This window comes from Chrysochloris asiatica, unplaced genomic scaffold (assembly GCF_000296735.1).
Source record: "Chrysochloris asiatica unplaced genomic scaffold, ChrAsi1.0 scaffold00154, whole genome shotgun sequence".
Classification (NCBI taxonomy): Eukaryota; Metazoa; Chordata; class Mammalia; order Afrosoricida; family Chrysochloridae; genus Chrysochloris; species Chrysochloris asiatica.
This window is the reverse complement of record NW_006408672.1, coordinates 2,192,575-2,219,711: the sequence shown is the minus strand read 5'-3', so window position 1 is coordinate 2,219,711 and position 27,137 is coordinate 2,192,575. Positions and strand designations below refer to the sequence as shown.

The window sequence follows — 27,137 nt, the reverse complement described above, 5'->3', positions numbered from 1 at the left end:
ATAATATTCCATTGTGTGTATGTACCACAGTTTGTTTATCCATTCTTCAGTTGATGGGCACTTTGGCTGTCTCCATCTTTTTGCTATTGTAAATCGTGCTGCTATGAACATTGGTGTGCATATATCTTCTCGTGTTGTGGCTCGTATTTCTTGTTGAACCAACGACTTTTTGGTTCAACCCAACATTTTGGTCCAGTGCTTATCCTACAGCGCCACACCAGGATTTGTTGAATGCCATCAAGTAAGTTCTGACTCATAGCTACCCTATATAAGGTTTCCAAGGCTTTAAATCTTTGCTGGAGCAGAAAACCTCATCTAAGTTAGTAGTGGTTATGTGCTGTGAAATTGGTTCCAACTCATAGCAATCCTACATAGGTTTTCTGAGGCTGTAAATCTTTATGGGAGCAGAAAGTCTCATCTTTCTCCCGTGGAACCACTGGTAGTTTTGAACTACTGCCCTTGAGATTAGCCCAATTCGTAACCAATTCGCTACTTTATTTTACATTTTTAAGTGAAATTTGATTTGTAAGCAGTTCATTCATTTAACTGCTCTGATAGCATAGTGGTTACGAATCAGGCTGCTAACCTCAAGGTCTGCAGTTTGAAACTACCAGCTGTTGGAACATAGATTTGGAAACCCCTGATTTGGTCAGTGTCATAGTTTGTTGTTTACTGTATAAGATGTGGACAGCAATACAGCCTTAGTTTATTCTAGAAAACACACCGCGACCTCATACTTTTCCTTCTCCTCCAGATACTACAAAGACTAATTTGGTGGCTGCATGTCCCCTGACTGTGTGACAGATCAGTGGGTGGGCATAGGACTCTTCTCTACACAGCTAGCCATGCCCAGAGCATCCCTTCCTGCTTGGATAAACAGCTGGTCTATGGATTTAAATAACTTAGCAAAACAAGGAAAGGGCAGAGTTGGCTCTGGTGTTCTGGGTTGGTTGCAAATTATGGCTGGTTGCAATTACTACTCCCCAAGTCAGAGAGCACCCTGATCCCAGCTAGACAGAACCTTTAATTTTTTTCTTTGTATCTAGAATATGTCATTCACTGGTTAACTTACTTTATATATTAAAAACAAAAACACAAAACTATTAGACCATCAGTTCTCTGCATTAGCTGCACATTGGATTCACTTGGGGAGCTTCTAAAACTACCAGGGCCTGGGGCCTGCCCCAGATGTTGAGTAATTAGCCCAGGAGCAGCTTTGGTGTAGGTGTTTCTCAGAGCCCCCCATGAAATGTTCATGCTTTGCCAGGGTTGAGAACTATTGATCCAGTCTCTTAACCTACAAAGCTATCATGGCTCATGTGTACCTGAACTTAAATTGAAGTTCTCTATTTTCATATGAACTCCCGGTGGGGCACTGTAAGATCAGCACTGGACTGCAAACCATAAGGTCGGCAGTTCTTAATCACCAGCTCGGAAACCTTATACAGGGCCGTTCTGAGTTGGAACCGACTCAATGAGACTTAGCAACAAAAACATTTTCATATAGCTTTGTGGAATTGTCATTGGGAAGTATTATGCTTTTACATTAATGAGTCCTGGTGTGATGCTATGGAATAAAGTCCTGGGCCACAAGGTCGGTTTGAACCACTAAGTCAGCCATTCAAACTCACCAGCTGCCCCATGGAAACCCTATCCAGGGTTGCTATGAGTAGGAACTGACTCGACAACACTTAACAACAACAACGTTTCTGCTTTGGGGGTTGATTTTCTTCATTCTGAAGTGTAAATGTGTTCACCGAAAGATCAGCTGGCCATGCAGAAGCCCTGGTCTAGAGGGTAGCTTCTCAGGGGATGTCAATCCTGGAGCGTACAGTGGTGCTTAGTATGTGCATGTAGGGTTGCAGTTGTGTCACCTGTAACCTCCACTCAGTGGTCCAGATTTCCATTTCTCACCGGGAGAGTATTTTAAATATACTGCAAGGGGGTGGTGGGTATGGCAATGCATTGTGATTTTCTTTGGTCTGTTTCTATTCCTTCCTCCTTTTCTTTCTGTTTACCTGCATTTTGAATCCATCTTGTGTAGGTTGTAGTATGATTTTATTTGGTGACTCCAACCCATGATGCCCCCGTGTGTGTCAGAGTAGCACTGTGCTCTATAGGGTTTTCTATAACTGCTTTATTATTATTATTATTATTATTGTTGTGAACTGAGGGATAGTTTACATGGAGGAACATCAGCTTTATACCATTGTTTCATTGCAAGGATTACAATCCTCTCCGTGCATCATCATTCAACAGTATTTACTTCCATTCCCTCTGGGGGTTTTGGGTTTTTTTTTGTTTTTTTTTTTGGTGTTTTTGTCTTTGGGGGGTTGGGGAGAGGTGTACACAGAAACATTCAGGAATATATAATAATTTAAACAACCAAAGGGCACATTCTGCAGCAAGCCTGCCAATAGCTGCTTTTCCAGAAGTGGATCTCCAGTACTTAAGGCTGTTCTGGGTGGACTTGAACCTCCAATCTTTTGGTTAGCAGCTGAGTGTGTTAACAGTTTGCATCACCCAGGGACTCTTGTAGTAAAACACATTCACTAAAATCTGTTTGACTTTGTGGACAGTCTGAAAACCATAGAAACATTTCTTTGAAAATCCTTGAACTTCAAAGTTCATTCATGAAGAATAGACAAATTTGGCTTACTGTCCTTGTTCTGATTTGAAACCTTAACCTGAGTTGGGGGGTCCTGGTGTGGCACTTTGGAATAAGCATGGGACTGCTAACCTCAAGGTCAGTGGTTCAAACCCACCAGCTGCTCCTCGGAAACCTTATACAAGGTTGCTATGAGTTAGAACTGACTCAACGGCACTAAACAGCAACCACCACCACACTGTATCAGGGTTCATTCTTCACTGTTTTCATGAATTCAAACTAAGTCCAGAGTGTTGGAATTCCCAAGATATTGGAACTAGTGTATTCATTTAAAAACAATGTTGTTTCTATTAATGTCTGTTCACTGTGAACTCCTTAAGGAAATACAGGATGATATAAAGAATTTCATATGTACCTATCCATAGATATTGCATATAATTCTCCATTCAGCGATAACCATTGTTAGCTTAGATTTAGCTTCTTTATATCTAGAAATGGATGTTATAATTATCTAATTATATATAAGTGTGTGTGTGTGTGTGTGTGTGTGTGTGTGTGTGTATATATAGTCAGGTATTCTTTGAGAGTTCCATGAAAATGCCATATTGAATGTTTTCTTATTTCAAGGGAGCTTCAAAAAGTTCATGGAAAAATTCCATTATTTTTAATTCCATGAAACTCTCTCATACTTACGCACTTAAGTATTTTATTTTCACAACTGAAATGGCATCATTTTTATGGATGCATTTTAATTGACAGTTTTTCAAAATGGTAGTATGATATCCATTTACTGTGTAAATGTTTTTGTCCTGTATCAAAATTATTTTACCAAATAGATTCTGGCTGTCGAAAAATTCTGCATATTTTTAGTTAGTATTTCCTGTGGCGCTGTGAGTTAATGCGTTGGACTGCAAAGTCAGTTTGAACTGCAAGGTCAGCGACTCAAGCACACTCGGCAGCTCCTTGGAAACCCATACAGGGTCGCTATGGGTCAGAACCAACTCAATGTCACCTACCAACAGCAAAAACCACATGAGCCCTAATGACTATCAAGCCCTGGGACTTTAAGAGAAGAGCAGAATTGTTGAGCCTAGTTAACTTGCCTCACTTCACCCACGTGACCATCTTGTCTTTATTTGGTTCCTGGACTCCCTGCAGGACCCAGAGACACAGTGCTTGCTGTTGTCTGATGGGAGCGGCTCCGCCCATCCCAACCACTTCATCATCCTCCCAGCGGAAGGTGGGAGTGCCATGCCGGCCATCAGCTTCACAGGAGCCTTGAGAATTCCAGTGAGTAAGCATGCCTGCCAATAGTTTCCAAAGTGTTCTTTGTTGTGCTTACCATGGAATTCTGACATTTGTTGACCATCAATCTTACAGAAGAAATCTTTGATACTTATGTGCCATAGACCAGGAGTGGCAAACCACTCGCTCCTCTCTGGAGTGGAGGTGACTACAGTGATGTTTTGTTTAGCTCAGACTTTGTTTAGAAAGTTTTGGATTAGTTGCCACCATTTAGAAATTCAGAAATGTTATAGACTCATTTGGCCCACATCCTTATGGCTTGTCCCCCAACTCCCTTAGGGAAGACTCAGCCTCCCCAACCTGTCCCACCCCTGAAGGTCCTGGGGTGAGAACCAGCACTGAGTTCTGTTCTATGGCCATAGGTAACCCCAGCTCTGGTCTCTTAAAGGTCCCTTAGTGCACATCCACACACACTGGGTCTGTCCATATGTGATGGCGGGGAAGAGGCATGACAGAGTGTGTACAGAGACCAAGGAAGAGTGTCAGTTGCAGTGCCAGCAGAGAGAAAACCCACAGACTTGGCTTTCTAGTTAGGTGGGAGAGAGAGGTGCAACAGCACAGGCGCTAACTGTGCCAGGCTTTCCTTCCACTAAATCCATGGGCACCCTCAGCAGAGGAGCTAAGGAGCTAGGCTGAGGGGTTTTTAAGCTGTGGTCTTCAGCAATGACTCACAGAAGACACCAGAAGGTAGGTGACGGGGTCACTGCAGAGGGTGTGGAGTGGGGGTCTAGGCCCCGCTGATGCTGGCCTGTAGGCCATGCTCAGATACATCTGGGCTCTGGCCCTGAGTACTAATAATCTTATTCCAAGAGCAACAGATATGACTCTCACCTCCAGACAAGACAGCTATATTAATGCTCCCCCTGTAAGGTGAGCATTAGATGGCTAACCGCAAGGTCAACAGCTCAAATCCACTAGCCGCTTGTTGGAAACCCAATACAGGATCACTGTGAGTTGGAATTGACTTGATGGCACTGAACAACAATAACAACTCAGGAGAAAGGGCCAAGGGAACGTGGGTCCAGAGGTCCTTCAGTTCTATGGAGAGTACAAGCCAGAATAACCCCAAACCTTCCCATAGGAGGAAATTCGAGATCTGGTCAACAAAAAGTGCTGTTTCTGCCCGGATGAACTGGGGCTCCAGGCATCAGGCAGTCATTAAGAAAGAGCTCAGATGGTGTCAAATTTCAATGCAAAACTATATTCATAAAACTATCTTCTTAGTAACAACTAGTAACCTTTTCAATGCGCCTTACAGTATGGCTACCTCAAACACTTTGCTAAATGCAGTTAGTACACACTAAGGATGCATACAAGTGAAAGATTCTCAGTGCACTTGTCCAGAATACAGGCTCTGGAGGCCTGGCCCCCGGCTAGGTATGTGCTCCAGCAGGTTTGTTAACCACAACCACACTGAGCCTCCATTTCCTCCTCTATGATCCAGGTTTGGTATTGGCTGGATGCTTCTATGTTGTTCTGAGGATTTAATAAAATCATTTCATTACAGCAGCAAGCACGGTGTGCCAGGCTTGCATTCAGCATGCAGTAAATTATACACATGCACAAGCAGACCCTTATACACAGGCACATGTACACTCACACACTCATACACTCTCATAGTCACACACAGGCATATGCTCACACTCATACAAACTCACACGTAATTCACACATCCATACTGGTACATCAGTTTTGAAAACATGAAGTTGTTTACAATGTATGTGCTCTTTGCTAGTTTGGTGGACCATATACACACACAGCATGGGGAATAGGAAAGGGGAAAGTTCATTGCCTTAGACTGACTAGATTTCCTACTCCGATTTCCCTGGTGATATCAGGACTCACCATCTCATGAGTGCCCCTTCTTACTAAAGGTAGTCACGAATGAATATAATATTTATGAGATATGAGCAAATAAATGTACATCAAACTCAGATCTTGATTTATTAATATGTGCATTAGTTTCTTTTTCCATTGTTTTCCCAGCATCCAATGATGTGGACTATGGACTTTGCCAAATGGTTGCAATGATTTATTCTGTGTGATTCAGGGTGACTGTTTAATTTGCTGTCATTTCAGTTTCAGGGGAAAATGAACTAGCCACGGACCAAAGTCTAACAAGGTGGCTGATGCTCCACCACACCCACATAAAACCCCTTGAGAAACCCCTCAGTGGCACTACTTTCAGAGTTGTAATGTGAGGCGTAATGTCCTAACAGCTCTCTGTCAGCCATCTTTGATAATATGACGTTCTTAGACTGCGAGGTACAACAGTACAGTAGCCATTCTCTTTGTGCAGAGCTGGAGGTGCTAAGAACACACCTGAAACACAGGATGCTTCAGGAGAATGTTGCATATTTAAATAAACTCTGAGCACACACCTGCTTGCTCTTTCTCTTCCAGGGTGTAATAGAGTTCTCTCTGTGTTTGCTATTTGCCAAGTTGGTCAGCTACACGTTCCTGTTTTGGCTTCCACTGTACATCACGAATGTGGGTGAGTGGCTGTTGTCACAAGCACAGATGCTGTGACTGTGATCTGAACTCCCGTTTCTCTCCTGGTTTCTGCAGTCAGGGAAAGAAAAAATAAAACAATGTGTGGTGGTGATTTGAGAGGCATACTTTGACCAAAACAGCGTGGTTAGTAGAGATGTATGGTGGTGGTTATGTGTCGTGAAGTTGTTTCCACTTCATAGCGACCCTGCATAGGGCTTCCGAGGCTATACATCTTTCTCCTGTGAAATGGCTGGTAGTTTCAAATGGGTCAGCAGTCCGTCAAACTCTTAACATAACCACTACGCTACCAGAGCTCTCTAGAGATGTATAGACAAAGAGAGAATTTGGATATGAGAGTTTTATTGAAAGGACTGGCGTGCTCCCTCCCGGCTCTGGCCTTCAGTTATGCTGAGACAGCTTGTGTTTTTCTTGGAGCTGTGTCACGGTAGTAATGAGCCAGACCAGGGCGACTGAAGCTCCAGCTAATAACGTTAATGATTTTCCTTGGAAGTTGCTTCTTCTTAGAGATGCATTGTCATTTGAGGGAGGGTGACAGTCTGTCTTATATGTCTGAAATCCAGCAGTGGCTCATGAAAGGGACTGCAACAGAAAATACTAAGAAAGCACTAATGTGCATGCCCTGTGTCGCAGGGCCACACCAAGAAATGAAAGAGGAGGGAATTATAGTACTTCAGAGAGGAGACTGCTGCGTGTGGGTGATGGAGCCATGACTGGAAGGGATGGAGAAGGTCAGGGAGACTGTTGAGGCCAGGGTCATGAGGGAGATCCAGGCTCTGGCTAATGAGACAAAGGGGAGAGAAACTTGAGAAGGTGAGAGGGTTTGTAGATACAGGCACATGTTCCAAAGAGTATCATGACGGCAAATTGAAATTGACAAGATCCTGAGGGGTGGAAGTTGAAGGGGCAGTGTGGGTACTGTCCCCTGGGGGTCTGTAGGAGGTGGCAGGCAGTGAAGAGGTCATTTTAGTGATGATGCAGAGTTGATAGAAAATGATAGGTGGACAGAAGGACTTACAGACTCACGCTCCTAGGGGTCCTGGCCACTGCTCCTTCCTTAAAAGAGAGCTGCTCATGAGCTGGGCACTTGGTAGACAAGCACAAGGGGTGACACTATTAAAACACAGGTTTTGAATTACTACCACATCCATTCTGAATGATTGATTTAAGAAAGCACATTCTGGCACATGCCATTCAAGGTATTAGGTGAGATGGGACTCGGACAACTGTTGTTAATGCTCCCGAAGACTCATTCCCCCAGCACTAGACAGTTGTACTCTCCTTCCAAGTTCAGGACTGTACCAAGTCTAGTGCGGAGAATTGTGAGGCCTCAGTTTCTGCATCTATAACATGAGACGGTTCCAGTCCCATATGGCCAGATGATCTCTGTTGTTAGAGACCTTGTAGCTCTAGAGTCATTTGAGAGTTTTAGCTGGGTTCTTTCTCACAGGTTTTACTTCTGTCTTTCTGTTACATCTAAAGTTATAGCTACCACAAAGGGCCCACAGAACCTGAAGATGGGGTAGTCATTTGACTCAACAGAATAAATCCTTGTTTTTGGTTGGAGGGTTATAGTTTTTTATCCTTTCTATTTCTACCTATAGCAGACTGTTTTGTTTTGTTTTGTTTTGTTCTAATATGAGCTGACTAATCGCTACCACTTGGTTTAAATCGTGTGCGAAAAAAAATAATCTCCTGTGTAGCTCTCCCATGCTCCGATCCCTCCCTGAGACACTGTGGGAGAGAATGCCTCACTGACTGGACTCCATTGACATTTTCTAGACCACCTGGATGCCCAGAAGGCGGGGGAGCTCTCCACCTTGTTTGATGTGGGTGGAATCTTCGGTGAGTCTGTTACCTCGCCATGTGTTCTACGTTGACACAGAATGTAGCGATGTAGTGAATACCAGTGTCCCAGGATCTCTTGGAACATGCTTCACCTCTAAGAGGGAAGTGTCCTTGAGTGAGCTGTCATGTAATCGAGTAAACTCAGTCCAACAGTGCTGTGACCATCACTTGGGGAATGCCTTCCTCTGGCTCCTCCTGGACCCTGGCTCTAAACTTGAACTCACGTTCCTTCAGACACAGGAGCCAGCCTCACAGGGAGGTGATGGATAGATGGGGATTGGAGATGGTGGAGGTGGGGGTGATGGTGGTGATGGCCTAAATCCCAGCCCCCAAGACGGCTCACATGGTCTTGCTGAGAAGAAGCCTCCCAGGTCACTCCCATTTGCCCCACAACCAAGCAGGGTCTGGGAATGGGTCAGGCACTGCAGGAGGGCTTTCTGTGGTACCAAGGGGGAAGGGGCTGGGAAATCAAGATCTTTCTCTTGGGTCCTATAATGTGTGTTCTCTTCCCCCTTGCTGGGACGGGCCCTCCCCTTTGCAGGTGGGATCCTGGCAGGCCTGGTTTCAGACCGCCTGGAGAAGAGGGCCTCCACCTGTGGCCTGATGCTGCTGCTCGCAGCCCCAACGGTAAGCCCACTGAGACCTTGAGCTGCCTGGCTTGTTCAGGCCTCTGGTGTGCCCCTGCTTTCACTGCCCCAGCCCAGCACTGGTATGCTGGGCTGGTCCACACTGGAAACCACCAAGGCTCCTTCCTCCTGGTTATTCACTGAGCGATGAGGCCATAAGGAAGTCCTGGTTCTGGTGGGGGCTCTGGAGTGAGTTGTCTTACCCTGCATAAAGCCTTGGTGGTAGAAGTTCTGGGGCTGAGCTCCCACCCTGACCAAGTCTCCTTCCAGGGCAGCCTTGTGAACTGCCCACCCAGTCCTGCTGCTGGTTTTCAGAAAGGTCCTTCATCCCAAACCCCTTATTGTCCAACCCTGCACCAATGCCTGTCTCCAACTTCCTGTTGGAGGTTACTTCTTCAGGCTTTCCCTTCCCTGTACTCCCCCTTTACATTTTGTTTTATTTGGGACCCTGGCCTGTTCCTCTAGCCTCACTATGTCAGGCCCATGAACATACTTGGCCTCTGCTTCTCTCCAGTAACCAAACAGATGAGCAGGACCAACTGCTGTAAATCCCCTCTTACTACATACCCCCTGATACTTCTGTGTCTGTCTCCTACATTCTACAGTCTCACAACTCTCAGAATGTTCTCTACCTTCTCTTATCCCTCATCTCCAAATCTCCTGAACTCTCTTTAGGATGACCTCCCCATCAAATATTTCATGGATGCTCCCTCTGGACACCCGCCCCCCTGCCCCACTGCTGCCTTTGTCTGGACCCTAGCATGTCTTGAAGCAGCTCCCGCTACCTTCCCACCAGCAAACATTCCTGCCTCCTAGCCTGAGTTCACTTTCTTAACAGGCCTCGCTCACTCTTGGCCTTGGCTTCTGGGTGCTCTTGTAGACAACTGCGGCTTGTCCTTCACCCAGCTTCACCCAGCTGCTCTGCTCCGCTCCATGGGAACCTTCTCCCCATTCCATAAGCTCCTGCTCATCCTTTATGGAGCATAGTGGTTACGAATCAGGCTGTGAACCGCAAGGTCAGCAGTTCAAAACTACCAGCTGTTCTGTGGGAGATAGATGAGACTTTCTGCTCCCGAAAGATTTACAGCCTCAGAACCCCTGTACAGGGTTGCTGTGAGTCGGAACCGACTCCACAGCACATAACCATCCTGGATATAGTGCTGTGGGCTAATGCACTGAACTGCAAATTCCTTTGAACCACAAGGTCGGTGGTTCAAGCTCACCAGCCACTCCTTGGAAAACCTATACAGGGTTGCCATGGGTCAGAAACGGCTTGACAACACTTAACAGCAACAACAACAACATCATAATACTTGAGTTTTGCAACTTTTCATGTGGACAATCTTGTGACTACTTCTAGTAAACCATTGTTTTCTCACTGTTTTCAGCTCTACATCTTCTCCACCATCAGTAAAATGGGTCTAGAGGCCACCATAGGTGAGTGCAAGCAGCAGCCAACCTTTCTGAGATGAAATATACAAAACACCAAAGAAGCATGCAGCTGGAGAGAGGGGAGTATATGGTGTGTCTGAAGTAGTCCCCTGCCCACCTTATCTGGTGGGGCCACCGCTCCCAGGCGTAAGACTTGACTGCCTCAGAGCATGCTGGGATCTAGACAGGAGCAGGGATGCATGCTGGATGTTCACAGGGAAAGGGGGCTTTCAGAGAAGCCAGAGGTAAATAGAAAGTAGTCTGTCCCCTCATAGATCCTTCCGCCCTTCCCATGCCTCCGGAACTAGGCACCTTGGCTATGGCCACCTCAGGGAGCTTGGCTGAGTTTCCCGAGGGCGCTGGTGGTGAACACTGGGCCCAGACTGGCTGTTGGACTGTGATTTCCCACTTGCCTCTCTCCTCTCAGCTGGTTGCCCTGCCTCCACTCTGGGAATGGTTGTATAACAATGAGGGACTATTTTTAACTTCCTGTCAGCGGTGCTGTCAGATGATGCTTCTGACTGTGGGTAAATATGTTTCCTTGCCTAACAAGCCAGCAGTAGGGACAAGGAGAGAAGGGGCATGTATGTAGTCACCTTACAAGGTATCTAGAAGCCAGCTGCCAGCACCATGAGGGCATGGAGTTTCCTTTAAGTTTCTCTGACTCAGAGACATCTGCGCAAAGGATGGGAGTCTGGAGGACAGTTTGGGAAAGGGACCGTGAGTTTAGAAACTAATCATGTTTGTCTTACCCATTGCCACGCATGGTCACACTGGGATCCCTTGGGGCTGTTACCAGCAGCTGTCAGAGATGAAAACGTTTTTATGCTGCAGAAGAAAAAAAGCATAAAGTTTTATGCCTTAGCCATCCCAAACCTGATGGCCCAGACGACCTACCCACCAGACTGTTCCCCTCAGCATGCTGACAGCTGCCATCCTGGAGGACCAGTAAGCTGTGTACCTGCTGGAGCCATAGCCTAAATCTTTAGGAATGTGTGATTGACTTACAGACATTAGCGATAGGCAAGTTGTTAAGGAAACAGGTGTGATGCACGCAGGCTTCATGCACACCCCAGGGAATTATCACCCCCTGGGGACTTACTTTTCCACCTTCTGCAGGTCAGGTAAGCAGGTTCACCACAAGGTAGCCAGGAATGCAACTCAAAGTGCACAGTGCCAAGAGTCCACCCAGAGGGTTTCTAAGATCATGCAGACTTCCAGAGGAAACTTTCTGTTGGCTGAACCTCCCTTCTGGTTTCCACAGCGATGTTGCTGCTCAGTGGGGTCCTCGTCAGTGGGCCGTACGCCCTGATCACCACCGCCGTCTCTGCAGACCTGGTGAGTAGGCCGCAGGCCCCAGCATGAGCTGTGAAGCGGAACACTGGCCACAGTAGTCACCTTGTCCACTCTTTGGCAAAGAGGCCCAGCATTAGTGAAGCACTGTGTTTTTTTCCCTATACCTGTATCTAAGTTCTAAAGAGTTTTCTGAAGGAAATAAAAGAAGGCAGCAGCTTCTGCTCTGCAGACAAAGAGGCTGACATGAGGCCACGTAGGCAGGCTGTGGGCCCTGGGTCTGAAGCCCATAATTGGGCTTGCTCCTTGGCTGCCTTTGCTAACTGGTAGGCCCTGGCTCAGTCCTGGAGGCGGTGACCTTCTGCCCACTTCGGTGCTGAGCCCACAGCTGGTCTGTGGAATGGCAGAGATGAGGAACTCGGTATCTTCTCTGGGAAGACCACAGCCCGGGGAAGAAGTGGTCAATGCACAGAGTAGTGAACACTGTAATACCAGAACCCCTCAGTGCTTTGAGATCCAAAGGAACCACTGACTAATTCTTCTGGTGGGAGAAAGAGCAGGGGGAGGGGTCTTATCCTGGCAAGGTAGCATTTATGCCCAGTTGTAGAGACCCCCAGGAGCCCTGGTTTGGTGCTGAATGCTAATCATGAGTTTGATAGTTCAAACCTACCAGCTGCTCTTTGGAAACGCTACACAGGGTTGCTATGAGTTGGAACCAACTCATTGGCACTTCACAACAACAATGCAGAGAACCCAGGGCCGTGTGATAGCTCTGTAGGATAACCACTGGACTGTGAACCACAAAGTCAGTGGTTATAGCCCACTAGCCTCTCCTCAGGAGAAGGATGAGGCTTTCTGCTCCTGTGAAGATTTGCATACAGCCTTGGAAACCATACACAGGGTCACTATGAGTTGGAGTTGACTGAACAGCATTTAACAACAACAACATAGAGACAGCCCCCGCCCTCCCAAACGAAGCAGAGGCACCCTTATCTCCCTGATGTCATGATCACAGGTCAGCAGCAACAGTGATAAGTCATCTTAAGAAGATGGACCCTATTTTGTTTGTTATGATGAGAGAGCTTGTTACCTCTGTGGTCCTCCTTCCTCAAATCAGTGTAATTATGAGAAAAACATCAGACCAGCCCCAATTGAGGGAGAATTTATAAAACACTAAGCGGCTTTAAAACATTAGTGGGAAAACTCTATGATTCTAATTCCGTTTGTCCACGAACTCTTCGAAGCCCCCTCATACATGGTCAGAAATCCTGGAAGCACACAAAGGGGAGTCTGAGAAACCATCACAGCCTAGAGGAATTATCACCTGAGGAGACATGATGACTAAGTGTAATGTGGTGTCCTGGGTGGATCTGGTTGTTGTTGCTGTTAAATGGGGACAACTAAAGAAATTCAAATAAAGTTTGGATTTTTGTTAATGATAATGTACCAATATTGCTTCATTAACTACAACAAATATAGAAAAGCAATGTATATAACAACAGGAAAATGGGCACACAAGATGCATATTTTTCTGTAAATCTAAAACTATTCTAAAATTCAAAAGGAGTTCCCTAAAGAGGTCTTGTAGATTCTTGGGCAGGAGGCAGGGACTTGTAGACCATCAGTTTGGCACCTCCCTCCATTCCTGTGTCCCCTCTCAGTGATCCTGCTATAATCCTGGTCACCTCATCTCCTCCACTTCTCTAAAGCCCTTTGTAATATCTTACTCAGGTGCAGGACCTCCAAGCTCTGGAATCCCACTCATTGTTCTGCTCAGACCCACAATAGCCCATCCCTCTGTAGTCTTGCTGAACCTGTCCCATTAGTCAATCTCCCTAAGAGTTACAGGTCGTCTGGCCCAAGAAACTCAACCCCATTTAGAGCAACAAAAGGCTCTCATGTGCCACTCTGGGCATCTCAGATTTTCATTCCTGAGAAAGCCAGACGCTCGTGTCCTGGACAGCCTGAGAAGAGGTCATTGCGGAGGCCCAGGGAAGTCCAGCCCCTTTCATACCCTTCCTCCCCACCACATCAGTGAGTGACCCAAAGCAGCAGGTCTAGCCCTGCCTTGGCTACCTGTTTGCTTGGAATATACCTTTGTGAAGTGTCACCTTGGGTATATATTAGTTAATTCTAGAAGGATTCATACCAGACCATTAACAAATCCATCCTTTTGGGATTAGAGAGCAGAGGGAGTTTCATTATTTTTGTAGATTCCAAAAAACGTTAAGACCCTGAGTTTTGTGTATGTATGTATACTTTTCCTCATTTTATATCATGTATGTTTGTACACATGCACCTGTATACACACATACAAGCCTTTGGGTTTTTTGGATTTTTTTTTTCTTTCTTTCTTTCTTTCTTCATTCCTTTTATTGTCCTCTGTGCAATTTTTTTTTTTTTAACCTTTTATGTATGGTGTTTTTAAAAACTGGAGTTTCCACTGGTTCATCATGTAGGACTTGCACTCTTACGGTGGTTTCCTGGGTTCTCTTCCTACCCTTCCCTGGCTTTTGCTGTTAATCTGGGTGAGTTTTAGACACTGCAGAGATACCAACATGTTTCACGGCTCAGGAATTCAGCAGTCAGGTGGAAGAGGACACCAATGCCAGGGGACATTAGGGACAGGGAACATGTATCTTCTTTTTATGTCTATGTTCCCCAACGAGGAGTAGGGCTGTGCTGAGTAAATATTGCTTTATTTGAAGACAATTCTAAGAGTTCCATTAACTGGAATACACTTGGACAAATATTTCTGATGGTTTTTTCACTATTAAAAACTACAGAAACATTATCTTTTGTCTTAGTTCTCTAGTGCTGCTATAACAGAAATACCACAAGTGGATGGCTTTGAGCACCAACAATTTATTATCCCCCAGTCTAGGAGGCTAAAGTCCAAGTTCAGAGTGCCAGCTCTAGGGGTAGGGTAGTCTTTGTCTTTGTTAGTTCTGGAGAAAGATCCTTGCTTTTAGCACCTGTAGGCCTAGCATTCCTTGGAGATCTCCATGTGTCTTTGCATCAATCTATGCCTGGATCTAGGAGCTTCACAATGCAGAGACCTCAGGTCCAAAAAACACACTGCACTCCCGGCTCTCCTGTCTTGGTGGTGGTAGTTCCCTCTGAGCTCAGCTCACTTCTCTCTCCTTTTATATCTCGAAAGAGATTGATTCAAGATACAACCTCATCCTGTAGATTACATCTGACCTCATTCACATCATAGAAGTGAGGATTTACAACACAGAGGCTAATTACACCAGATCACATCCTGGGGGAGGTGATGCCACCTCACAGGGAAGGTGGTGTTACATCTCATCATGGGGAATTATTACCTCTTAACTACAGAACCACCGAGAATCCCGGTCTAGCCAAGTTGACACAAAACCTTAGCTATCACATTTTTCCTAGGCAAGTTTGGGGCAGAGTAGAATTGAAATTTTTTAATGGAAACTATCCCATGTGCTAAATTGTTTTGCTAAGTTATTCAAGTATTGTCATTGTAGTGTGGAAGGTTAGACGTTATTTCTCACCTCTGATACTACTGAGATGGCCTACCCATTGTTTTCCTTCTAGGGGACACATAAAAGTCTGAAAGGAAACGCCCATGCCCTTGCCACCGTGACTGCCATCATCGATGGAACCGGGTCTGTAGGTATGTGGAGAATTTTAAGAGGTTGACTATTGACCTGGGAAGCCACATTATCTCATCCTAATGAACAGATGTCCAGGATTCCAATTTCCTTGGTAATACTTGAATCGGCTGGCCCAAGAGCACGAGCAAACCAGTGTCAGCAAGCCCAGTGGAAGTCAACTTGTGAGGAGAGTGTCAGTTTAGTAGGGTGATTCAGAGAGGTGTGGATGTTTCTGATTGAGGCTAGTTTTCTTCAGCATGTAAGAAGGGATGTCAGGTTTTAATTTAAATCACAGATTTTCAAACTACAGCCTATGGGTTAAATTTAGCCCATTTCCAGAAGGACAGAGTCTTAATTAAATTGCAATTACAGGAAGACTAATGATCTGGAAGCATACGAAATTCCGAGTGTTACCAGCTTCATTAAGATTTTTGAAGAACATTCAGTAACATCTTCTAGAGTAAAGAAAGGTAGTGAAATAATCAACTCATCTCCTCAGCAAATGAGCAGGTGGGAATTGGTAAGCAAAACAAACAGCAGGCCTATTTTCATCAACAAGTCAGCAAGCATGTTAGGGAGCGTGAACCCTGTGGGCCCTCTTTGCTGAGATTCCGAGAACTGCCCTGGGCTGGGCCCTCATGTCCTTCAGCGTGCCGGCTGTCACCCCCTTTGTATGGAAGTTGAAACTTCCGGAGGTCTCCTAATGCAGCCTTACCCCCAGCTGGTCAGGAAGGGTCCGGGATTGGAACTGACACATCTGCTGCTCCAGATCCAAAACCCAGTGGGAAGAGTGAGGGGGGACAGGTGCAATCTGCTTGTACCCTCATAGCAGTGAAACAAAAGATCTTGTTGGACAAAGGCAGTGCCAGGAGACCTCCTTGGGAGTCAGCAAAAACAGTGCATCAGAGTCTGGGAGTCCGGGATGTAGGACTGGCATTCTGCTCAGTGTAGGAAGCAGGTTTTTCTCTGGGTTGTTCCCACAGCCCTTTATGCCAACTAGACAGAAAACACTTACAGTACATTTCTCTGACACCTGCTGCTCTGTGACTAATGCAGAATTCAGACTCCTCTCCACTAGTCACTGTTTCTCATTCTGCAGCCACACGGCCTCCCTGCTGCTCCCAAGAGTCCCAGCTGTAGCCCCAGTGCAGACCCTCTACACGGCTATGCCCTGTGCCCCAGACACTCTTCTCTCAAGGGGACCCAGGCCTCACTCCCTTTGTCACTGAAGTCTTGACCCTCTCAGACCCCCTCTTTAGACTTTGTAAATCCTTCTTCTCCCATACTCAAGGCCTCTTCTCCTAGTCTGTTGTTCTCCACAGCACTTAGTACCTTTGCAAATATATCATGAACTTATTTGCTAAGTATTTGTCTTGCCTCTTTCCACTTCAGTGGATGGTCTATGGAGACAGGAGTTATGTTTGTTTTACTGGTTGCTGTATTCCCAGTATTGAAACGGTGCCTAAAGCATAGTTGTTGTTGTTAGTTGCCATCTCTGACTCATGGTGAACAAGGTGTTGCCGTTTTCATAACGGTTGTTGTGTTTGAGTTCTAGCTGTTGTGTCAACTCATTTCACTGACAGTGTCCATTATTGTCACTGACCCTCTACATTACCAAACAGTAATTGGTTTTTCCTAATGAACTGTCCAAAGTAGGAGAACCAAAGTCTCACCATCCTACCTTCTTAGAAACATTCTGGTTGTATTAGTTCTAAGACAAGTGTTCATTTTTCTAAAAGCAGAGGTATAGTCAATATTCTTCATCAACACCACAGTTCGAAGACATCATCTCTTCTTTTGTCTCCCTTTTTCATTATCCAGATTTTACATGCATATGAGATGATTGAAAATACCATGACTTTTAGTCATCAAAAAGACAGTTTTTCTTTTTAAAACTTTAAAGAGGTCTTTTGCAGCAGATTTGCCCCATGCAGTATGTTGTTGGGGCTCTTGACTACAGCATCTATGGGCATAGGTTGTTGATGTAAGCAGGTTGAAATTCTTGACAATTTCAGTTTCCCCCCCTTTGTCATATCAGTTCACATGTGAGGATGTTTTTTTTCTTCTTCATATGCTGTGTCTAATCTGTAGTCTTCCATCTTGATCAGTAAGTACTTCAAACTCATCTTCGTTTTTGGTCAGCAAGGCATATCATATGTATATCTCAGGTAGGTAAAGAGTCTGACTCTAATCATGATGCCACAGTTTTCATATTTTTTATAATTGGTTCAGAATATTATTTTAGCATACAAATTGAATATGTAAATGGACATAGTAGGCCCTCAATAAATGAATGTTAACTCTAATCTTGATGCCACAGTTTTCATATTTTTTTATAATTGGTTCAGAATATTATTTTAGCATACAAATTGAATATGTAAATAGACATAGTAGGCCCTCAATAAATGAATGTTAATGAACTGATCTGCAGATTTAAGACACCTAGAATTGAAGATAGGGCCAGGAGGGTTCCTGTCCAGGCTGTTGAATTCACAGAGTAAGGGCCAAGCCAAAGAAACCCAGGGGCCTTCCCTCAGCCCGCATGCTCACCAGGATAGGGCCAGACCCCTGCTCCTGCTGACATTTCCAGAGACATCAGAAGTTTGCCATACATGAGAGTTGCTGCCTGTTCTGGGAAGGACTGGGCAGTTTCATGGTGAAGGCTATCTCCTGTGGTTCAGAAAGGAGTGCACAGTTGTTCAGAAGGCCCAGCTTTAGCTTCTGGGGTTACCAAAATAATACCATTTTTTATTCTCAGTACTGGTTCCTTCATCTTGCTGTGTCCAGAAATGACTTTGAATTGTTGGACAATTTTAGTGGTCATCCCTCTGGATGTTTCAAGAGAGGCCATTCCCTTATGGACACCTCTAGGTGCCTGGGAATGTGTCTTGAACAAAAGATGAAGGGATGCTGGTGTTGTGCCTCGCGAGGGTCTCTGTGGAGTGGCACAGCACCCCGCGGCCCTCTGGCTCAGGCAACCCACCAAGCACTGCATGATTTGTAGGACACACCCGCTGGGCATCAGGAGACGCCTGGGCTGCGCATGGTTCTAATTAACTGTGTGACTTTGAACAACCTTCTCTCCGCCTTCTGCCAACAGAGGTCTTTGTCTGTGAATCAGTCCAACTCCCACTGTGAAACCCTTTTAGGGAAGCTAATTTGGAGCTCAGCTGGCAGCCCTGATTGCTATTTTAAAGCAGAGGATGAGAGTAAAACAAGGGAAATTATGAATTAGGTGAAAAACACATTTTTCTCAAGATGACAGGGAAGCGGAAGGATATGACTGAGGGAGGAAGCCTTGCATTTATCTGTAAATGAAGGGAGATCCACTGCCCAGGGAGCTGTAGCTCAGAGACCAAGAGCACAATTGAGGATGGCTTTTTAGCCTCCTAGAAAGATGGCAGGATGAAATTGGGGCACCTTTTCATTTATCTGTGCAAAATACTGACCCTCCCAAGGTCACGACACCCAACTTGACTTCTGCAGAACTTAAGCTCAGGGTTCTGAGTAGGGGGGCTTACTCCTGCAGACACTTCCTGCCTGCTGGTGCCTGCTAGAGCACACAGAGTGTTGAGTAATGATTGCCATGGAAACAGCACTGTGCTGCTGCGGTCATGATGTCTTTCCAGAAATGCTGTCCTACGAGACAGAAGCAAGGAGACCTGTAAATGGAAAAGTGCATCATTTCAGGGAAGGGGGGAAATCTGCTCATAACGGCATTTGTTCCAGTGTATTAAGTGTTGGAAATATCCATTAGTTGGTATTTCTTTAGGGAGCAAAGCTTGACTAGTTCTCAATAAGTTGGTGCCTTCTCAAAAATCACCAAAGTGCCATCTGTCTCAGTCACACATCTTATCTGTTTGGTGCATTTACAGTGCTTTGAATTGCATTCTGATGTGAGGCCAAGCTTGCCATTTCTATATGTCTTATGAAGAGAAAATCAAATTAAATTGAAAGTTTTAAAGTTTATTCTTATTTTATCAAAGTGAAAAATACAAGTACGTGTAGCTTGAGAAGCCAGATAGTTTCCCAGGCTTTATTCTAATGAAATGTCAACCGTCTACCCCATGCTCCCCAAACACTGTCTTTCTGGAAGCAAGTTACTTTCACCTGTTTCTTCTTCTGGTTTGTTGTTGTTAAGCGTCATCAAGTCAGTTCGGACTCATAACGACCCTGTAGAGGGTTCCCAAGGAGTGGCTGGTGGGCTTGAACTACCAACCTTGTGGTCAGCGGTCAAGTGCTTATCCTACAGCGCCACACCAGGATTCCTCTTCCAGAATTACCTACATATTTACATATTTCTCAGTTCATCCATTTTGGGGATTATCTACTGCCCTCTTATGAAGGAAGATAGAGACTTAGCTCTTTTTAACCCTCTCAACTTCCCTTCTCCACATCCTCATCCATTATACTGGCCATGTTAGTACTGTTAACTCTGGAGCCATGAGACAAACCTTAATTATATACCCTCTAGCTGTGCATAAGGTCACTATGGGTCGGTACCAACTCAATGGCACCTAATAACAACAAGAGACACATTATTGTTCCAGTTTCTGTCACCATTGTTCTGCTATCTCCAACATCACTGTCAGATTTTCTCTCCTTCCCTCCTTACACACCACCCCCTCCTGTCAGGGACCTCCACAGCCACCTGCTGTACTGCTCTTGTTAAGGACTTTCTTTCCCCACCAGCCTTCCAGTGCTTTTCCTGTCTTTCTTACATTGGACCCCTGTTTATTGGGTTCCATATTTATTCCTCCTCTGTGGTGGAAAACCTCTTCTAGTAGCTTCTATGTAGTAGTTCACAAGAGGTAAATGTTGAGATCTAATAAGCTTGTCACATGTCTGTTGGTTCTCTCACTTAATGAAGTTTATGTGGATATAGAATCCTACCTTGAAAATCCTCTTCCATATGGATTCCAATGACTTCTAACTTCCATTGCCACCATTGAGCAGTCCATTGTAATTCTTACCCCAGTCCTTCAGGTGTGACTTTTTTCCTCTCATAAATCATTTAGTATCATTTCTTAATTTCTGGAGTCTTTTCATCATTTGTACTATGGGAACCTAGTGGGCCTACTGAGTATGGAAGTACATGCCCCTCATTTCTGGGAAACCACCCTCTATTGTTTCTGTGATAAGTTTTCCCTACCAATTTCTGTGTTTTCTCCCTGGAAAACTTATCAGTCAAATGTTTGACTTTCTGGGTTAATCCTTCAATTTTCTTTCTTTCTTTCTTTTCTTTTCTTTTTTTTTCTTTCCCTCTTTCATGTCCATCTTTTTATTCTTTTCTTCTACTTCTGCATAGATTTTCATGATTTTATTTTCCATGCTTTGGAAAACTTTGCATTTTGGCTGTATTTTTTTTAAAGGCTCATTAATATTTTTCTGCCCTTTTAGTGCATCCTGTTCTTATTAGATGTAGTATGTGTTGAATCATACAGCACTGTCAATATTGAACTGGTTTTCAGCTACAAAAATGGGAGTTTCATATAGTTTAACCTAATTTTCTACTGCCTTTCTGAGGGCATTATAATTTCCTCAGAAATTTTCTTCTCCTTGATTTGTCTTGCCCTTGTAGGTTCTCTCTCCCTCAGTTTGTTTGCTTCTAAGTTGGAGCTTTCCTAAGACACAAGGTGAATTTTGACCATCTATTATATTTTTATCTTCAAGAATGAGCCACTAAACACTTTGAGAAGTCTTTTCTTCATGGGAGAGCATGCCATCTGCTGGTCTTCACAGAAGTGAATTCCATTGTAATGCCTGGGAGCATGTGCCCCAGCATTCTTGTCATTGTGTGGGCATGTAGGCAGGCTGCGTGGTGCTGGCTGGTATCTTTTCCTTGAAGCTCCTATTCTCAGTCAAGTGCCTCACATCTGCCCTGCATTGCGCTTAGAATCCCTGAGCTTAGAGCCAGCTGGTTCAGATTCTCCTGAGAGGCTCAGGGTGGTGGAGTCACTAGATTAGTGAGGAGAAACCTGGGGGTGGGGAGAATAGAGGGGTGGGTTGAGGGACCACATCTAAGATTCAACTAACCTCCCCTTTTTCTGCCATTCACCTTTGCTCTGCCTCATGTGATTTGGTGGCCCTGGATTTAAGTGAGGAGTCGTTGCATTACTTCCATCTAAGGACACTTAATAGAGCATGGAAAACTAACCTCTATGCCCCAGAACCCGTGCCTTCTCTCATCTGCTCTTCACTTTGTGGGCTTTATAATATTTGAAATTCCATTTATGGTATATTTCATGGTGTTTGGGGAGGTATAGAGAGCAACACACATGAGCAATCTACCATGTTTACCCAACAGCTCTTCTGAGGCTTAAAACACACACGGTTGTTTTTAAAAACAATTATTAAAGCAGTGGATGCTCTTTGTAAAACCGTGAAATAAAACACAACCAGTATGTATAAAGTGTGAATGACCCTAATAATATAATGTCCCAGAGATTAAATCTCACTTAATAATTCAGTATCAATTCTTCCTTCACACTTTTTTCCACACATCTACCAAAACAATAAGCCATCTACAAATGTATCAGAATTTCTTTATTCCAATCCCTACTAGGAAAATAAATAACACAACTGCTGAAATTTACTTTCTTATAAAGCTATCTTTGGGGATTTTTCTGAATATTTTATTTCTTTTGTTAGTCTGATATAATTTCATACTTCCAGAGAAGTTGTAAAAGTCATACAAGGAATCCACAGAATTCCAACATAAAAAGTATTCATTCTTCACCTTTCTCATCCTCCCTTTTCCCTTCCCTCCCTCCCGCCTCCCTGTCCCTCATATATTTGTACATACACATGTATGTATACTTATGCATACACACACACATATTTTTTTCTGCATTGCTTAAAGTAAAATGCATACATGCTGCCCCTTGCCCTGAACTATTTCAGTATCTAATTCCTAAAAATAAGAAGTTATCTGATCTAGCCACAATACAATAATCAGAATGAGGAAATTAATATAGTATTAGTATCTACAGACCTTATTCAAATTTTATCCAATAGTATTTTTTTTAACTTTTTATTGCGAATTGAGTGAAGGTTTACAGATAAGAGCATCAGTTTTACTTTCAACAGATAATACACTTTGTTTTATCTCAATGACTGCAATCCCTCCTTGTAACAACAGTTATCCTGCTTCCTCCTTGGGGCTCCCCCATCTCCATTCCACCCACCTTCCCATCCCGTCTCACATTTGTCCTCAGGTACATGTTGCCCCTTTGATTTTGAATGATGAACTGTTTCGTCATTCATAGTGAGCATACCTCACTAGTGTTGTTGCTCCCCCTATATACTTCTATACTGATTGGCTGAAAGTTGGGTCACGAGGATGAGCTCCTTGCCAGACCTGAAGGGTGATTGAGGGCCATAGTCTCAGGTTCCTCCCAGTCTCTTTCCAACCAGTCAGCCCATTCTTTTTTTAAAAAAAATATTTTTGAGTTTTGTTTCACATGTTCTGCCGCTCTTTCTGGAATTCCTTTCAGAGCAGTTGGTAGTAGTAGCCAGGCACTGTGTCGTTTTTCTGGTCTCAGGGTCATGGAGACTGATGTTCTCATGTTCCCATTAGTGCTTTGGTATAATTGATTCCAAGCATCTTCAGTTCCTATCATTCTTCTTTCCTCCGCACATGGAGAGACCAATAGTTGCACCTTAGGTGGCCGCTCATGAGCTTTTAATATCCCAGACATGACTCAGCAAAGTAGGATGTAGAATTGTCTTTGTGGATATGTTATGCCAGTTGACTATGGTGTCCCCTGAGACTATGGTCCTGAGTCCTCGGGCTGAGCTACTCATTACCTTAGGATGTTTGATAATATCTAAGAAGTTTTTTCATCATTTTGCCTGCTGTATACTCTATCACATTCACAGCTGTATTTTCAGGAAAAGTTAATACTCATATACCAATATCCTATTTGAAACTCTTATGTATCTTTGGGTTATATAAATATATACTTATTCTGGTCTTCCTTCCATACCTATTCAGCATGCATCTCTGTCCTTATATCTACCCACAGAACATCATGGGTAGATATAAGGCTATATATATATATAACTATTTACCGCTATCCCCTTTAGCCCTTGGATACCTCTCTGTGTCTTCATCAGTATTCTGCCAATGTCCTTCTTCTTGTAGTATGTTGCTGTTGTTGTTAACTGCCTTTGAGTCAGTTCTTACTCATAGTAACCCTGTATAGGGTTTCCAAGGAGCGGCTAGTGGGCTTAAACCGCTGACCCTGTGGTTAGCAGTCTAGTGCTTATCCTACAGTGCCACATCAGGACTCCAGAACATACACAACTGTGCATTGGAGTCAGAAACCATTTTTTAATCATTTAAAAATTAATAAGTTCATTAAATCAGAAGAATGTACATTTTTTAAATGTCATATATTACAACATTTTTAGATTTGATTCCAGAAAATTGTAGAGTTGGTTCCAGAAATTGGTTGGACCACTTGTACCTTCGCTAGTACCAAACGTTTTTCAACTTTTAACCCTTACCTATCTGATAGTTGGTATTTCATTTTTCCAATATGTTTTTCTTTCATTCTGAATGAGGATTTTAAACATCATGTGCCAAAGTTTTCCTTCAACAGGCCATGCATGTCTGTTTTTGACATTTCAGGAGCAGCTCTGGGCCCTTTGCTGGCTGGACTCATCTCTCCTTCTGGATGGAACAATGTATTTTACATGTTGATGTTCGCAGATGCCTGTGCCTTATTGGTAAGTCATCTTATTTTTGATCCAAACAACACTCAAGGAATATCTCTACGCATAGTTAGCCAAACACTCCTGTGGACTCTTTCCTTTTTTTCTGATGACGCATCCCAACAGATGGTCTTTCCCTAAATATTCATGGTTGAAGACCCTTTATCTGGTTTTAAAGAAAAAAAAAGTTGAGAACAGATTGTAGGTCAGTCTGTTGCTCTGTAGATGCTAAGAGTATGGAGCTCCCTGAAGTAGACCTCCCAGATCCTGATTGTATATGTGCAAATTCAGCATCTTATCTGAATTCTTTGTTCTGAAGCTTCTACATTTTTAAAATGAGTATGAGAAAGGTATCCAACAACAGGATTCTTGTGGGAATTAAAGGAGAAGATGCACAGTGCCTGGCCACATCAGGGCTAGCCTTGGCTATTCTAGTGCCCTTCCTTCCTCTGAGTCCTCACACTGGAAGAGCAACCTGACTTCCTGTCACCCAAAGGGGCATATAGAGGGGAAGAGAAGCAAAGAGGCTATTAATGTGGGCACTGAGCTGTCTCAGGTTCCACCTCTCACCTTTCTGACTTGAAAAGACTCAAGAGTCCCTTTAGGATGGAGAAGACCGGTGATGTTTGACCATCACACAGGCGTGTACATCTCAGGGTAACTAGGGTATACTCATCTTTACATGTCATTTTGCTGCACTGCATCCCCAAACTTTAAAACTGTGCCTCTCTTCTTGCTTAGCCAGAAAAAAAAAGCTGAGATTGATCCTAACACAAATGGTGATAGAAGTATCAATCCTATCAATGAAATAAAAATTTTCTCTCTTAATTTCAGGGATCCCTAAAACACCACTCCCCCACTGCATACAAAATTAAATGCCATATCTCAATTTTATAACCCTACTAAGTTTTAAAAGGCTTTTCTTCAGACCACTTATTTGTTAAATGCCTGAGGGTTGTAGTTACAGCCCCAGAGATAATTCCACGGTTGTTGCTGAGTGCTGTCAAGCGGGTTCTAACTCATAGTGACCTGTACAGGTTTCCGAGGAGCAGCTGGTGGGTTTGAACTGCCAACTCTGTTGTTTGAAGTCCAGTGCTGATCCTACAGTGCCATGCCAGAAGTCCACTGGTTGTTTGTTGTTGTTGTTAAGTGCCATCGAGTTGGTTCCAACCCATAGGGTTTCCAAGGAGCAGCTGGTGAGCTTGAACCACCGACCATGTGGTTCAAACCAACTTTGCAGTCCAGTGCATTAACCCACAGTGCCACTTTAGAGTCCCTGAAAATTCTACTTTAGAAATTATTGTTGTTAAGTGTTATCAAGTCAGTTCTGACTCATAGCGAACCTGTATAGGGTTTCCAAGGAGTGGCTGGTATATTTGAACTGCTGACCTTGCAGTCAAATGCACTTACTATCCAGTGCATTATCTTACAGCATCAAACCAGGACTCCACTTCAGATATCTGGGTAATATATATTAAAAATCTTTTTAAATGCATAGCTGAACTCTTAGAAGAAAATAAGGAAATCTGCAAAAATGTAGAGATCACATAAAACTAGTTCACAGGTTGATGGCAGAGCATCTCTGGGCTGAGTTACCAACCTAAAGAATCTAGGGCTGGAGTGGCCATGTCCACAGGGAATAAGAGATGAGGTGTCGGTCAAGCTGGCACATGACGGAGAGTTGGAACTGGAGCCAGAACCCTCAAAGGCTGTGCTTGTAGTATAAGGGTAACTAGACAATGTCTGCACACTGGCACAGGAAAACAATAAGAATGTGTGCCCAGCCTGGTCACCAGATGTGGGAAAATATCCACTGGTGATTCGGATTTGCCCACAGTTAGCTTTAAATTTTGAATTTATATTACCGAAATGGAAAAAAAAAAAGAATAAAATTGGTCTTGGGATAGTGGTTGATATACTGGTTTGTAAGCAGAAGCAAATCCCAAACCATTTGAGAGAACCCAGGGCTCTCGTAACTACCATGCTTCTGAGACTGAATTCACAAATTCAGACTTCTGAAATCTGAGGAGACAGTCCACTCTGAAAGGGTGTTATTGGGCATAGCAAACAACATAAAAATCAGATAAACTGTAAAAATAAATTTATTTACCATTCTTAAAGACATCAATCGAAGAACTGAACTCATGGGCAAAGAAAAAACACACACCATAAGATGAAGAAAACATACAATAAATTTGCAAAAGAACCCAATAGAAGCCCCAGAAATGAAAAATGTTGTTAGCAGAAAACTCTTCAATGGATGGGTTTATAAAGCAAATTAGGTAGATAATTACTGAAGTAGACTGTTGTTGTTTTTAAGTGCCATCGAGTCAGTTCTGTCTCATAGCAGTCCTGTATGGGGTTTCTGAGACTTTTAAACCTTTGTGGGAACAGAAAATCTCATCTTCTGAGGAGTTGGGTGGGATCAAATTGCCAGCCTTGCGGTTCACAGTCTAGTAGATATAAGAAAATTATCTAGAATGTAGCACCAAAAGATGAGATACAAAATATTAACAAGAGATTAAATATTAGCTGGAGGACCCAATGAAGTGACCCAGTGTCCGGTAACACATTGTTTTCTTCCTCTTTTCCATTTCTCTTAATGATCTGCTTTCTATCATTATAGACTTCCAGTTAATGTTGATAAGGGACCAGCTCAGACTCACCAAACGTGTAGTAGTAGTGGAAGCTAGAGTTTCAAATTCACAATGATCCAATTATTTAATAATAATAAATTTTAGGTCCTATATTCTGTTGCAAGTAAAGTTTTACTAAAGGTAACACAGACACAACTGCAGGATTACATTGACAGAGAACTTCCAGAGGTTCAAGCTGGATTCAGAAGAGGCCATGGAACGAGGGATATCATTGCTGATGTCCGATGGATCTTGGCTGAAAGCAGATAATACCAGAAAGATGTTTACCTGTGCTTTATTGACTATGCAAAGGTTTTTGATTGTGTGGATCATGACAAGCTATGGACAACATTGCAAAGTATGAGTATTCTGGAGCACTTAATTGTGCTCGTGAGGAATCTGTACATGGACCAAGAGACATTTGTTCGAAGACAACATGGGAACACTGAATGGTTTAAAATTAAGAAAGGTGTGCGACAAGGTTGTATTCTTTCACCACACTTATTCAACCTGTATGCTGAGCAAATAATCC

General features: G+C 43.7%; 1 protein-coding gene across 1 annotated transcript in view; it reads left to right on the top strand.

The window, feature by feature from the left end:
* The window catches only part of SLC37A1 (solute carrier family 37 (glucose-6-phosphate transporter), member 1), a 187,925-nt gene that overhangs the window by 55,321 nt on the left and 105,467 nt on the right, over positions 1–27,137 (top strand). Inside the window, exons 10-17 of the mRNA XM_006870849.1 lie at positions 3,767–3,898; positions 6,317–6,407; positions 8,207–8,269; positions 8,814–8,899; positions 10,287–10,335; positions 11,594–11,667; positions 15,193–15,271; positions 23,887–23,984. Of these exons, the coding sequence (XP_006870911.1) occupies positions 3,767–3,898; positions 6,317–6,407; positions 8,207–8,269; positions 8,814–8,899; positions 10,287–10,335; positions 11,594–11,667; positions 15,193–15,271; positions 23,887–23,984 (672 nt within the window). The remainder of the gene's footprint in view (positions 1–3,766; positions 3,899–6,316; positions 6,408–8,206; positions 8,270–8,813; positions 8,900–10,286; positions 10,336–11,593; positions 11,668–15,192; positions 15,272–23,886; positions 23,985–27,137) is intronic.